Source organism: Nannobrachium achirus (assembly GCF_963921795.1).
Source record: "Nannobrachium achirus genome assembly, chromosome: 1".
Classification (NCBI taxonomy): Eukaryota; Metazoa; Chordata; class Actinopteri; order Myctophiformes; family Myctophidae; genus Nannobrachium; species Nannobrachium achirus.
Window position 1 is genome coordinate 72862559 of NC_137810.1, and position 15981 is coordinate 72878539.

The following is a 15981-nucleotide window of genomic DNA, read 5'->3' on the forward strand; positions in this document are numbered from 1 at the left end:
CTTTCAGGAGGCCAGAGAAGGAGGTAGTTATCACTTCTCCCATAGACAGGTGAAAACTCAACCTTTCAGGAGGCCAGAGAAGGAGGTAGTTATCACTTCTCCCATAGACAGGTGAAAACTCACCTTTCAGGAGGCCAGAGAAGGAGGTAGTTATCACTTCTCCCATAGACAGGTGAAAACTCACCTTTCAGGAGGCCAGAGAAGGAGGTAGTTGTCACTTCTCCCATAGACAGGCCAGAAGTGAGCACCCTAACCTTTACCTTAGCCCCACCCCCTTGTTTCCATAATCCTGTACAAATAGTGTTTTTATAACTGTGATATTATTGAATGTTTTCTTTGCTTGCTATTCATTATGTCCATGAATTAAATACTGAGGGCTTTCATCCTAAAAAAGACTGTAAAAGTTTGAGATGTTCCTTTTAGGCAGGGTGTTTAACTGTACTTGTACTGTACTACATTTATATTGTGTTGACTATACTTTTACCGTTCTCCATTTTGTCTAATAAAATAATCAATCACAATGTTTTTCCTATTACTTCAACATGGAGTTTTAATCTCTTGTAAAATGCAATGTAACAATACAGAATCTATAACAAACAGACTCTTTCATTCACATGATCATTGTATGAATATTGTTGTGATTCCAGAAGTGTTGACCACAGAGCAGAGTCTCCAACACCCAGCTGTGTGTCTATGAAGAGTGACTGGTCTATGGGAATACCTCCTGTCTTCAGTGAACCTGGACCTCCACACACACAGTATGTCAATCCTCCTGAGCTTCTTAAACTGTAGCTTACTGTATGTGGGAGCCACGGGTGAAGAGAAACACTCCCATTTCTAGTGATATTTTATCAGAGAACAAGAACAAGATTCCTGGGCAGAATCCCATAGGCAGGTGAAAACTCACCTTTCAGGAGGCCAGAGAAGGAGATAGTTGTCACTTCTCCCACAGACAGGCCAGAAGTGAGCACCCCCACCTTTACCTTAGCCCCACCCCTTGTTTCCCCAATCCTGTACATATAGTGTTTTATAACTGTGATATTATTGAATGTTTTCTTTGCTTGCTATTCATTATGTCCATGGATTAAATACTCAGGGCTTTCATCCTAAAAATTACTGTAAAATTATTTATTATTTAATTATTTGAGATGTTCCTTTTAGGCAGGGTGTTTAACTGTACTTGTACTACATTTATATTGTATTGACTATACTTTTACTGTTCTCCATTTTTGTCTAATAAAATAATCAATCACAATGTCTTTCCTATTACTTCAACATGGAGATTTACTCTCTTGTAAAATACAATGTAACAATACAGAATCTATAACAGACTCTTTCATTCACATGATCATTGTATGAATATTGTTGTGATTCCAGAAGTGTTGACCACAGAGCAGAGTCTCCAACACCCAGCTGTATGTCTATGAAGAGTGACGCGTCTATGGGAATGCCTCCTGTCTTCAGTGAACCTGGACCTCCACACACACAGTATGTCAATCCTCATGAAGTTCTTAACATGTTAACACGTTCAGAGCAATGAATGTGTTGAGCAAAACTACTCTGCCTGCTCATAAACTACTGTAGTTTACCATGACTCTGTGGGAGTTTAAAGTGAGAGCAAGAGAGGAAACCTCAACCCTCTTTAGTATAGAGAGGAGCTGGTAGTTTACATACATACCTGTCATAAGTGGTTTCCAACCTTTAAGCCCAAGACCCAAAAGAGAAATTAGACGTTTGCCCGGGAGTCCAGGACCAAACTAGTGAAAATAGCAGAAAGCTCAAAATGTGTCGCTTTGTGCCACGTTGCGAGCTTGTAGATGAAGACATCTCTGAATAAATAAATAAAGATACTGCTGTGACCACAGTAACTACTACTTTATACTAATGATAATACAAATAATCTTTATTGTCCCCGAAGTGAAATTTGTCGATGTCTTTAAAAAAAAAAAAAACAACAACACATAACACAACACAAACATATCACAAGACAGAACATCAGGTCTCCACAGTACACAGAAAACCATCCTATCGACAGGGGCGAAGCAGTTTGTTTAGTGCAGCGATGGCTGAGGAAACAAAACTAATGATGAACCAACCTTGTACCACTTCAGGGTTCTGTATCTTCACCCTGATGGCATGAGGTGGAAGTAGAGATAGAGAGGATGATCAGTGTTATTGATATAGTTATTGATACAGAGGATGATCAGTGTTATTGATATAGTTATTGATACAGAGGATGATCAGTGTTATTGATATAGTTATTGATACAGAGGATGATCAGTGTCATTTATTATTGAGTGCTAAGCGTGTGATGGCCTTATTGTTCATACTTCTCTACTGTCCAAAAACACAAAATGACAAGAATTGGGCAGAATTCCAACAATAAGCAATGGAGATTAATGTTATAACTAACAGTTACAGATCAATAAACAAAAAGATAAATGTCTAAACCAGTCAAACAAAAAGTGCACAATAATATAAGGACATGACAGAGTGGACCCTGTTATTGTATATTTATACCAACACCAAACAGTACAGAAACATCCATCAATCAGTGAAGAATGATTATGATAATGATTGTATTTATAAAGCATATTTCCAGACATCACAAAGTGCTTTACAGAGCAGGGTAAAAGAACAACATGATATGTATTTATTGACAATCTACAACAAACGATCAGTGAATAAAAAGTAGGCACACATTTTAAAATAGACACATGCAGATATATATATATATAAAAATGGCAGGAACAATTTTAGAAAAGGTTTGAACATAGAGGTGGGTTTTAAAGGGCTTTAAAAGATGACACTGAATTCACACGTCGTAGGTCAACAGGTAGGGAGTTCCACAGCTGAGGGGCCCAGACTGTGAAAGCCCTGCCACCCTTTGAGACAAGCTGTGCTGTGAGCAGGGGTGTTGCACCACATCCTGGGCCCTGGGTTCAAGCATTCACTGTGGGCCCCCCATGAATGTTCTTCAGGGGAGGGGATTAACCCATTTAGACTGGGAACGCATTATTACACGTTATGTTGTGCTATTGACTGTTGAAAAATAGCAGATACTGTATACAAGCTCAAGTGCAGCACAGAGTGCCGTGCTGCAAGCTTGTAGAACTTCTATTTTCTTCTAATCATGAACATTTGTGCAAGTCTGTCAATAGTTTCTTTAAAACCTATGTTTCTGTCAGCGGTGCTCAAACTGTTTCATGTGAAGGACCCCCAAAATGATATGTATTTGGCCATGGACCACCCATCTAAAAATATTTAGCAAACAAAGCTACATTTTATTTCAAATGTTCGCTTAAAAATACTTGCAGTATATTCAAAGATTTGCACACATGTTCACAACTTTTCAAAAATAGCAGATCTACAAGCTCGCAGCGCGGCACTTGGTGCCTCGCTGTGAGCTTGTATATCTGCTATAGCTAAAGTATAAAATAATGAAGGCCCCTCCACCTTGGGCCCTGGTAACTCAGTCCCACTACAGAGAGCAGCTAAGATGGGGCATATAGTCCTAATAAAGTTCTTCATCTCCACAGAGAGAGGAAGAGGACTGAGCAGACGTCCAGATGTTCAGGAGAGACATTCACAACCACACCTGGACTGAAGACATCCACTCAGACCAACAGTGGACACAGTAAGACTGGACACAATTTACAATATTTAAATTAACCTGACTGCGCCAGATGATAGTAGCAGTGCGTCCGCTCTGCCTACTAGCATCTGGTACTGCTCCAGCACGCTCGATGTAAGGGGCGGGCCATTTTTTGAATTGCTAAGCAGGTGATTGGATGGGGCCGTCTGTCTATCACAGTCTGGAGTGCCAACTCCAACCAGTCATATTGGCTTGTCTGCATGACGTCACACCCAGAATCCGTCTCCTGGGTTTCCACGTGGTCTGCAATCAGACTCTATTGGCTCAGAGCCGCTCAGAGCCCGCCCGTAGCTGCCGCTGATTGGTCCGGCCCGGGGCTTTACGAGTGTTATCAACTCTCTACCCAGAGAACTCAGACGGTAAAGTAGGGCGCTACGCACTACTGCCACCATCTGGCGGAAGTCAGGCTATATTTAAATAGCAACAAATACAAATAAATAAAATAAACATTGTCAAATATCAACTCTGTACCAAAACAATTCAGATAAATATCTTTATTATCTCACAAGGGAACATCAATCGCCCAATTCAACATTATTATTGCGACCGTCAGGTCGCAGTTACTATCAAAACTCCACCGGCTGTCAGTCTTTCTGTCTGTCAGGCTGTAACGTCATGTCACACTTTCGCCACTTTTGATTTCTCACATGACCCTCTTCTAGTGCCACCATCAGGACGATTTTTGCAAAACATTTTTTTTAACACTGCTCCTACAGATTCTGCCCTAAATTCACGCAAAGCGGCGGGTACACAGTATCTCTAAAGTCATGTCATCAACAAGGATCTGTCCCATTTCCCATATTCCCTCCTGATTGGCTACGATTGCCTTCTAAAGTTTGTGTATGCGACCTGACGGTCACTTATCTCCCGATTAGGGAGTCTTACTTGTTTTATATTGGTTATTGTTCCCTAATGTATGATATTTAACACATTAATAATGTGTTTAAACAGTTGTAAGAATGTAAAGTTATAAATTCAACTGAATGTTTAAAATGTCTTCAATGTCTTCTCATAGCAGGTGTCAGTGTGCAGGAGGATTTAAAGGTTTATAAGATCACTTTGAACAGTCTGGATCGTGTGACAGACGTCACTGAAGTGCCCTCCCTCAGCAGCATCTTCACAGCGCTCTACATCACAGTGGGAGAGAGTGAAGGGGTTAATAACCAACATGAGGTCTACCAGCTTGAGACACTCTCCAAGAAGAACACCCTCCAAGACCAACCAATCAACTGCCGTGACATCTTTAAGCCCCTCCTCCTTGGCAGAGAGACACCAATCAGAAGAGTTCTGACCAAGGGAGTCGCTGGCATTGGAAAAACCTTCTCTGTGCGTAAGGTCGCTCTGGACTGGGCAAAGGGTTTGGAAAATCAAGATGTCATTCTCCTGGTTCCCTTCTCATTCCGGGAGCTGAACTTGGTCAGAGATGAGCAGCACAGTCTTCTCTCATTGATCCATGTTTTCCATCCAACGTTGAAGAAGGTCACAGCAGAGCAGCTCGCTGTCTGGAAGGTTGGCCTCATCTTTGATGGTTTGGATGAAAGCAGGTTGTCCTTCAACTTCAACAATGACATCATCACTGATGTCACAGTGACATCATCAGTGGACGGGCTGTTGACAAACCTCATCGAGGGGAATCTGCTCCCATTGGCTCTCATCTGGATAACCACCAGACCTGCAGCAGCCAATCAGATCCCTCCTGCATATGTTGACCTGGTGACAGAAGTACGAGGGTTCACAGACCCCCAGAAGGAGGAGTACTTCAGGAAGAGATTCAGTGATGAGGAGCTGGCCAGCAGAATCATCTCACACATGAAGACGTCAAAGAGCCTCCACATCATGTGTCACATCCCAGTCTTCTGTTGGATCAGCGCTACCGTTCTGGAGGACATGGTGAAGACAGACGAGACAGGACAGCTGCCCACGACCCTGACTGCCATGTGCTGCCACTTCCTGTTGGTCCAGACAAAGAGGAAGGAGCTGAAGTATGATGAGCCTCATGAGGGGAAAAAAATAAACAAGCAAAGAAACAGAAAAGAGAGAGAGAATCAACAGCAGATCATGGAGAAGGACAGGGAGGTTTTTCTGAAGCTGGGTAGGCTGGCGTTTGAACATCTGGAGAAAGGCAGCATCATGTTCTACCAAGAAGACCTGGAAGAGTGTGGTCTGGATGTGAAAGACGCCTCGCTGTACTCAGGAGTGTGCACAGAGATCTTCAAAAGAGAGGGCGTGCTCTTCCAGAGAGCAGTCTACTGCTTTGTTCATCTGATCATCCAGGAGTTTCTGGCTGCAGTCTACCTGTTCCACTGTTTCACACAGAAGAACATGGAGGTACTGAAGACATTCCTGGGACGTGACAGAAGGGGAAATGATTACACCAGTGACATGTCCTTGGAGGACTTCCTGGACGCAGCCAACCGTAAAGCCATAAAGAGTAAGAATGGTCACCTGGACCTGTTTCTCCGCTTCCTTCATGGTCTCTCACTGCCGTCCAACCAGAGTCTGTTAGGAGGTCTACTGGTTCAGACACAGAACAGTCCAGAGAGCATCCAGAGAGCCATCAACAACCTGAAGAAGATGAATGATCCCCTTTCCTCTCCTGACAGATGTATCAACATCTTCCACTGTTTGATGGAGATGAACGACCACTCAGTGCATCAGGAGATCCAACAGTACCTGAAGTCAGGGGACAGATCAAAGACAGAACTGTCTCTGACCCAGTGTTCAGCTCTGGCCCACATGCTGCAGATGTCAGAGGATGTTCTGGAGGAGTTGGACCTGGACAAATACAACACAGACTGGGAGGTGCGACTCAGACTCATCCCAGCTGTGAGGAACAGCAGAAAGGCTCGGTTAGTAGTCATGTGAATAGAAAACTTAGAACTGAAACAATGGACTGTACCTTCACACTACTACACTATAACAAAAAATGATAGTTAAATCAACAGTGATTCGCATGCGCGCACGCACGCACGCACACGCACACACACACACACACACACACACACACACACACACACACACACACACACACACACACACACACACACACACACACACACACACACACACACCCCTCAAAGTTACAACAGCCATTCTAAGGTAAAAGGGTGACAGAGCTTTTTCTGTGGCTGGCCCAGCTCTCTGGAACAGCATTCCATCCGACTTAAAACACACCTCTTCACCCTGGCATTTGAGCCCTAGACCCCTCCCTCCCTGTGCCTTTTATCTGTCATTGTTTTATATCTTAAATGTTTTGTTTTTGTAGCTGTTCTTACAAGGTTTTAAATGTTTACAAATGTTTCTATTGTTTTTGCTTTGTATTGTATTTGTTTTTACTGCGTTCTCATGATGTACAGCACTTTGGTCAACCTGGTTGTTTTTAAATCTGCTTTATAAATAAATGGACTTGACGTGTGTGTGTGTGTGTGTGTGTGTGTGTGTGTGTGTGTGTGTGTGTGTGTGTGTGTGTGTGTGTGTGTGTGTGTGTGTGCGTGTGCGTGCATGTGGTCTGATTGACCACCTCTAATTACAGACTTGTTGGCTTTGGTACCTACCTCATGAAGGAGCACATGGAAGTTGTGTCTTCAGCTCTCAGTTCTAATCCATCCCATCTGAGACACCTGGACTTAAGTTACAACCAACTGGACCACCTGGATCTACTGGATCTACTCTGTGCTGCACTGAAAAGTCCTCATTGTAGACTGGAGACTCTACGGTGAGATTCATTTACAATCATTATTTCCATCAGTGATTTATCATGTGATTATAATATGAATCTTGTGGCATGAATAAGGTTGATATCATAGTAACACATTAACTGGGATAATGAGGAGGTACAGTAACTACAGTATGTACATGTTTACTAAATTCACTCAAACCACTCAAAGACTGTCTGTCTGTATCAGGGTAAAAAATAATCCAAGTGGCAATACCACAATGCAGCTCTGTTACTAGTAAAAGTAATAAATACACTTTATTACCAAAAACTCAATCTGCAGAATACCCCCTTTTTATGTTTTCAACATGTGTCCAAAAAAAAAAAAGTGTATAATAGGTGATACAATAGCTGGTTTATGTATATTGCAATAATCTAAATCAGATCTGAAGTAAATGGTTACTAAAGTGTTCAAATAATTAATGAGTAAAGATTACAGTATTTGCCTCTATAGATGTAGTGCAGTAGAAGTATAACATATACAAAGTTGACATAATCAAGTAAAGTAAATAAAGTAAACTAAACTTGTACTTAAGTACAGAAGTTGAGTAAATGTACTTAGTTCCATTCCACCACTGGTCTGTATCGTCTCTTTCTCCAGCAGATGTCCTTCCTGTGTCTGTGACATCAGCAGTTATTAGCTTCACTTGTCTTAAACTGTCCATCAATTGACCTTTGACCTGTTAGGTCTTATGTGTATAATGAAGCAATAAGCCACAAGAGGCATGTGGTTACCCAGTATTTTATAACGTCTGAAAGGCGTGGTGAGACACAAAGCGAAGCCGAGTGTCTCCAACCCTCTCAGCCGTTATAAAATACAGGTAACCACATGCCTCGCGTGGCTTCTTGCTTTTCTAAAACGGTTGCAATGTGGCAACATGAAAAATCATAGACATGTACCAATTAAAACTGTTCTATTTCACTAATAATTCACTACAAGGTCTAAAAGAAAGTAGTTCCCAGCTACAAGAAAGTAGTCCCCAGCTACAAGAAGGTAGGTCCCAGCTACAAGAAAGTAGTTCCCAGCTACAAGAAAGGAGTTCCTGGCCAGGCTGCAGAAACACCTGTTGCAATCAGAATGGGGTATGGGGGTGCGCATAGTGTTTTTACAAGCCCCGGCCCAGAGGTCCTCAGTTACCGTGCTTAGAAGCCCCGCATGGCAGGATTTGAGAGAAAATCAAGCGCTCCCTTCACTAGTTCAGCTTCACAACACTGTGGAAAGAAATAACACACCTGGGTTTGATATAAACTGATTCAAGGTGTGGATTATTGTGTCAATTAGACACTGGTTTAATCAGAAACCAGCCAATCAGAATCAAGTATTGGAACTAACCATTTTATAAACTCTGTTTTCAGTCACTTTGCTTGATCATCTGTTTTCAACCTGTTGTTGTTTCCTGTCTGTTGGGAGATTACGTAAAGATTATTTAGTTCATGTTACTCTGTCTGGTTTTCTACTCTAAAACCCAGACAGTCCATCCTGACCAGGTCCTTTAATAGGTGGTTGTAAGCAGGTTCTCAGAATAATGTATTTTATAGCAGACAATCAAACATTGTGTGTTTTATTTGTCATTTAGACTGATGAACTGCTGGTTGTCAGAGAGAAGTTGTGAAGTTCTGGCCTCAGCTCTCAGGTCTAATCCTTCTCATTTGAGAGAATTAGACTTGAACTTCAACGTGTTGCCGGTGTCTGGACTGAAGAACTTCTCTGGACTGGAGTCTCTGCAGTGAGTAGACTTGGACTGTGTCCATGTTGGTTAGTGCAGTGATTCCCTTGTTTCATGTTCCAATGGCATAACGTCTATTGTGCTAGTCTGCCCCAACAATCCCCTCCTCCCACCCCATTTATACAGTCATACACCTGCTGAAGATTCATGTTTATGTGTATAATCTGTTGCAGTAAAATATCCAGGCAAAATACGCAAAATAAGCTGGGCTTGCAGGATTTCATTAACCCTGCATTTTTACAATGGTGTAAAGTAACTAAGTACTTTTACTTAAGTACTGTACTTATGTACAGTTTTGAGGTATTTGTATTTCCAAATTCCAATACTAAAACTATAGTTACTAGTTACTTTGCTGAGCTATGTTAAAACATACATAAACCGCTTTAGCCCTATTTTATACCTTGGCTATTTGAAAACAGCCGATTTACAAGCTCACAACGCGTCACATCGCGACGCGTTGTGAGCTTGTAGATCTGCTATTTTCAAACATGTTGGACTTTTACTTTTAGTATTTTAAGTAGATTTTTATGCCAATACTTTTGTACTTTTACGCAAGTACATTTTTAATTCTGTAGTGTCAGGTAGTGGAGACGTTGTGTTAGACAGTCAGACATTGATGCATTGTTGTTCTACTTCCCACAGAGTGAAACATGGAGGAGAACTCTGGACTAATCCTGAACTCCTTACAAGATGTGAGTATCTGTCTGTCTGTCTGTCTGTCTGTCTGTCTGTCTGTCTGTCTGTCTGTCTGTCTGTCTGTCTGTCTGTATTTGTATACAGTGTTTTATCCTCTGTTGGCCCCTCCCTCCCTGGATGCTGTCCTGAAAGCTCTTCAGTAGAGCTTCCAGATAGATAGATAGATACCTTTATTATCCCACGGGGGAAATTCAGTTGTCCAGTTGTAGCATAGCAGTATACAGTATTTACAAAGTTACAGAGAAGTAAGAAAAAAAGATAGATAAGAGGAAAAAACAAGAGCAGTACAGTACCAATAAAGAGAAGGTGCATCAATAGGGGGGACGAATAATATATAAGTATATATACATAAAGTGACTTACAAAAAGAGACCGTAACAGTCAATGCTAGTAAGTATCTCACTGACATTGTTAAACAAAGCAGAATACTCAGAAACTACCAACACAACCTAATAGTGCAAAGTCAAAAATCAGTGCGAAAAAACAAACAAACAAAAAAGCAGCTCAGAGAAGAAGAAAAACTAGGGAGGGTGTCACTGCAAGACACACATGAGCACTCTCCCTGGAAGGTCCTTAGGGGTCAAAGTCAATACAGCAATAGTTCCGTCAGTCTAGGTTAGGAAGGAAGTCCTTTTCAATCGTCCGTTATGTGTCTCGTACAGCTTAAGGGCGGCCGGTACAAAAGATTTTCCTAGTCTCTCACATCTCCGTCCTGGATAGGCAAAGTGGTCGTTTTCCTCCAGTAACTGGTGATCTCCAGATGGAGGGGGTGAGAGGAGTTCCTCCACCCCCTGCAGAGAGGACCCAACGACAGAGCCTGCTTTCCTCACCAGTCTGTTCAGGAAACGTGTCACCTTCTCTGTTGTTGCCACCCCAGCATGTAATACCAAAAAAGAGGACACTTGCCATGACAGACTGGTAGAACATCTGTAACATCCTGTTGCACACACCAAATGATCTCAGTCTTCTCAGGAGGAACAGCCTGCTTTTTCCTTGCTGTGAATCGCCTGCGCATTGTCCGACCAGTCCAGTGAACTATTCAGGTGTACTCCGAGGAATTTGTAGTTATCCAAAAGAGATCTTGCTGACCACCACGGTATCATCTGAGAACTTCTGCAGATGACAGGTCTTGGAATTGAAGCGGAAATCCGATGTATAGAGAGTGAACAGGAATGCAGGAGGTTTCTCTGCTCTTGGCCTGGTCCTTCATACCAGCTGATGCTTGTTTACAAAACACTCCCTCTACCTGACACACCTTCTGTAATGTTCAACCCTCCTTCTGCCACACATTCTGCTTAATGTCCCCAAAACACTCTGGCCCTCATTTATCAACGTGGTGCAGATCACATTTTTGGCGTACACGAAATTTAGGCAAGTCTCTGCATTTATCATTTCAGCGTGACTTTGACGTTGGTGTAGGATAGGATCAAATCTGGGAGCGTGTCGCTATTTCGACGTGTCATTTGTTCGACGGCCCGCAATTTCGACGCGCCGATAGTTCGACTTAGGGATCGCGAGATTTCGGCACCGCTGTTTCGACGGCACCCTTTTTCGAAAAAAGGGACGGCAACACGACAACTGTCCGACACAACAACAGTTCGACAAGACGGCACGGTATTGCGACAAGGCAGCACGGTATTTCGACAATGAAAAAACAAGTCTCTCAGCGACACGCTCCCCCCGACAGACTCATGGTGCCAACGCTCCAGCCTCCAGTAGGAGCGAGCAACCCGGTTGTAGGTCGCTAAATGATCTCGCCCTCTCTCCGCTCCTAACCCAGCCTTCCCCTCCCCCGACCCTTCTATCGTTTCTAGGCTATTTGTTGTTCTGCCTATCTACATAGGCCTACTGTGTTTTATCCGTCCGTCCGTCCGTCCGTCCGTCCGTCCGTCCGTCCGTCCGTCTGTCTGTCTGTCTCCCTCTCTTTCTTTCTTTCTCTCTCGTCTCTCTCTCTCCCTCCCTCCCTCACTCACTCCCTAACCCTAACCCTAACCCCGACAAACCACAATTTTCTGTGGAGACCGGGTTGCAATGCACACACACACACACACACCCACACACACCCACACACACCCACACACACACACACACACACACACACAGTCACACACAGTCACACACACACCAAACGCTCTGAAAGTAGCCTATATAATCAATGCCAAATTGGGAATTATTTTGTAAAAAGGCTATGAACATGAACTGTAGGCAGGGGTGCTGTGGCAAATTGTGGGGGAGTGGGTCTCCATTTAGAAGCCCCGTGGATTTATTAGCTGGAGTACGTTAGTGATCGCCGATTAGGCCTATAATAACCTCTTTAATATGCTCCAGACTGTCCCGACAGAACTTATCACAGGGTGTTCGCGCATCCTCTGTCTGTCTGTCTCTCGCTTTCTCTCTCTCCTCTCTCTCTCTGTGTGCGCGGTGGCACATGCTTAAAAGAACAGATCTGCAAGCTTAGCTAACATCCTGTATATCCGACGGTGTTGATAGCTTGTAAATCTGTTATTTTTGCGCATGTAACCTTGTACTTGTTTAAAAAAAACTCCATGCTCTGCTCTGCAGCTTTCTATTGGACACAGACCGGCAGGTTCATATGTGCAATAGGCCTATTATGCCCACAGCTAGGGAGGAGAGTATATTTTACGTTTATATGGGGCTAGTACATTTTGCACCCATATTACTGTCATGTCTTAATAATATGTTGCTTTTAACAAGTAAGCTAAGTGATTGGTGGAGCCTGCTGCGCACTGACTGTGGCCATTCATTAGGCTACTCTTAAACAGGGCCGTGCTGTCCATACAGGCAAAATAGGCAGCCCCACACAGGCTGGGGGCCTCATGAGATTATTATAATTTTTTTAACCAACATGGGCATTGGCCCCCGTTGAGCTGTTGAACAGAGAACAGTTGAAGTGAGGGTTAACATGAAACAATTGCTTTGGACATATTAGCTCATTAGAATCTGAAAAGAGCTTGGCTCTCAAAGGTGCAGACCAGATAACAATGGCCCTAATCACCCAAGCAGTTCCTTCATGTGTGTTCTGTGATGTCACATACATCTTTAAAGTGATCCCTGACTAGTAAGCCATGTAGGCCTTAATATGTTATAATAACCCTCTTTAAAGTGATCCCTGACTAATACGACAAATATGCCTTAATACATTATAATTGTCCTCTATAACTACAATGTATAATTAAAAACACCTCAATTATTGTATTTCTTCTAGAAATAGCTAATCTTTCACTCAATAGGGGAAATGCCCGTCGCAAGTTGATGATGTCATAAATGTCAAGTGTGATCTATCCCTATGGAATTTATGGCATGCATGTGAAAATAAAAACAAACTTAATACTTCCTATGGTTAATATGAGCATCAAATCAATATTTCAAATGTGTTTGTGTTTTGTTTTTTTGCACATGCATGCCATAAAAATGACACCTGACATTTATGACATCATCAACTTGCGACAGGCATTTCCCCTACTGAGTGAAAGATTAGCTATTTCTAGAAGAAATACAATATTTAAGGTGTTTTTAATTTTACATTGTAGTTATAGAGGACAATTATAATGTATTAAGACATATTTGTCGTATTAGTCAGGGATCACTTTAACCAAAATATACCATTTAAAACACTTACAATATATTCCTTTGAGAGAAAAAAAGTTATATTTTCAACCCATGGGGGGAGCCATTGCACTGTTCGTCGCATGTAGTGATGACGGTCGTAGAAGATACATTTTGTCTGGACGGGCCAATTTAAAATGGCGGTGTAAACAAGTTTTAGATGTTGAATTAAACACTTTACTAACCCGGCAAAACATCCTACTTGATTGAACAGAACAGAAAAGCACCACACTACTAACTACAGTTAATCTGAGCTTCAAGACAATGTTTTAAATATTGTAAAGAGAACGTTCTTTTGACGTTCCATATTAACCTTATGGGCCCGACCAGCCAAAATGTATCTTCTACGTCATCACTGCATGCGACGAACAGTGCAATGGCTCCCCCCATGGGTTGAAAATATAACTTTTTTTCTCTCAAAGGAATATATTGTAAGTGTTTTAAATGGTATATTTTGGTTAAAGAGGGTTATTATAACATATTAAGGCCTACATGGCTTACTTGTCAGGGATCACTTTAAGAGCCAGGGGCGTGCAGAGACATTTTGAAGGGGGGGTGCTCAAGTGAAAAAAAAGGCACCTTGTGGAACCATCGACTACCTAGTAGTTGCATTGCAGTGTTTGGGGGTGGGGGTGGGGGTGGGGATTTGAATGATGTCAAGTGGCCGGCACTTACACATACATTACATGAGTTAACAGGTTCAGACAATGGTCTATTGATATGCATACATGCCCTGCTGTGACATATCTAATAGGTATTGATATGCATGTATAAATTCATTGAATAACCGATTAACCATTTAATCTACTATAGTCCCTGAAAATCGCAGGCCCCCCCTGCAAGTGAAAATCGCAGGGCCCCCCTTTTGCAAATGATGGAGTTCTATCCGTCCGTCATTCAAGGTTATATGAGATACATAAAGGTTTCCTGTGTAAATAAGCCGAAAAGCTTACTAGGATCTCCTTTTAGTTGACCTTGGCTTGTACCAGTGAACTGTACTGTCATGAAACTGTACTTTTAATAGTCTTCAATCAATCAATCAATCTATCTGGAAGAAGTTGCACATGAACTCTGCAGCCGCACAGAGGCACTCCAACAAGACCACTCTGACAAGCTAAATGCTGGGTGCAGTAAATGTATTTGTCTGCATAAAGGCAATAATTGAAGTAGCTATGAATTGAAATATAATTAACAGGCTGCCTGTGGACACACATCCATTTACATGTATTTATTGTGAGACAAAGGTTGAGAACCACTGCAAAACAGGCACTTAAAAGTTATTCTTGTTCTTATTATCATTAAGGTAGTTAGTTATTTGTAGGTAATAACTCTGATATTCCCATTATGTTATCTTGTAGCTATAAAAATTCATGTGAGAGTGAAGCACAATTGCTTTTTCTTGGTTTGTTTATATGGAATTATTTTTGAAAAAAATGCTAGTTTGCATTAAACTCATGATTTATTTTCTCATATCTTAATTATTTGAAAATATTTTCAAATAATTAAAAACAAAAGTTTAGGAAACCAAATGTAAACAGGCATTTACTTGCGACTCCTAGAAATTGGTCCGCAACCCACACATGGGTCCCGACCCAGGGGCCTCAAACTGGGGTTTGCCTGGGTCCTCCTAGGCCCTAAGCACGGCCCTGCTTATCCCGTAAAGATTACTTTATCCCACGTCCTCAGGTAATAGAGAGAGAGAGAGAGAGAGAGAGAGAGAGAGAGAGAGGAGAGAGAGAGAGAGAGAGAGAGAGAGAGAGAGAGAGAGAGAGAGAGAGAGAGAGAGAGAGAGAGAGACGAGAAAGAACAAAACACTATAGGGTCGGGGGAGGTAAGGCTGGGTTAGGAGCGGTGAGCGTGTGTGTGAGAGAGACTTTTTTTTTTTTTTTTTTTTCGAAATACGTGCAGCCTTGTCGAAAGACCGTGCCGGCCAGTCGAAAGACCGTGCCGCCCTGTCGAAAGACCGGCGTCAGTTTTTTCGAAAAAACGTGCCGTCGAAACAGCGGCGCCGAAATCTCGCGAACCCTAAGTCGAACTATCGGCGCGTCGAAGTTGCGGGCCGTCGAACATTTGACACGTCGAAAAAGCGAGATTTCCCCTCAAATCTCAGGTCAAGTTCTGAGGTGGTGTACGATTCATCTTACACCTCTTATTCCATTTTCTAAAACGGCTAGTTCCATTCCTTGATTCTGATTGGCTGGTTGCCATGGTAAACCTGAGACTATAACCCACACCTTGAATCAGTTTATATCAAAGCCAGGTGCGTTATTTCTTTCCACTGTGCCGTAAGGCTGAACTAGAGAAGCGAGCGTTTGATTTCCTCTCAAATCCTGCCGTGCGGGTGCTTCTAAGCACCGCCCGCATGCATAGGACAGTGACTGAATGGCTCTGGGCGGGGCTTGTAAAGGCAACAAGCGCCCTCTTTTCTCCAGGCACCACTCGGCTGTTTAGCTTAGGTTGCTATGCTAGCGTTTTTGATGTGATGTTCACCCACATAGCAGCTAAATCTGGATGAAAATAAACATGTGTATGGATCGAATATGGTTCTTAACTTCTTAACAT

The 15981-nt window shown here is 42.4% G+C and overlaps 2 protein-coding genes across 2 annotated transcripts in view; both read left to right on the top strand.

Moving 5' to 3' along the window:
* Positions 1-3686: 3686 nt before the first annotated feature.
* LOC308289770 (protein NLRC3-like) lies at positions 3687-6520 on the top strand (the record flags this gene model as incomplete). The annotated part of the gene is made up of 2 exons (XM_080731520.1): positions 3687-3748; positions 4723-6520. 2 exons carry the CDS (start codon positions 3687-3689, stop codon positions 6518-6520), a joined length of 1860 nt encoding a protein of 619 aa, XP_080587646.1.
* A 960-nt stretch (positions 6521-7480) lies between these two features.
* Positions 7481-15981, top strand: part of LOC308289779 (protein NLRC3-like) — a gene marked incomplete at both ends in the record, with an annotated part of 59781 nt that continues 51280 nt past the window's right edge. Inside the window, one exon of the mRNA XM_080731532.1 lies at positions 7481-7488. Coding sequence (XP_080587658.1) covers positions 7481-7488 — 8 coding nt within the window. The remainder of the gene's footprint in view (positions 7489-15981) is intronic.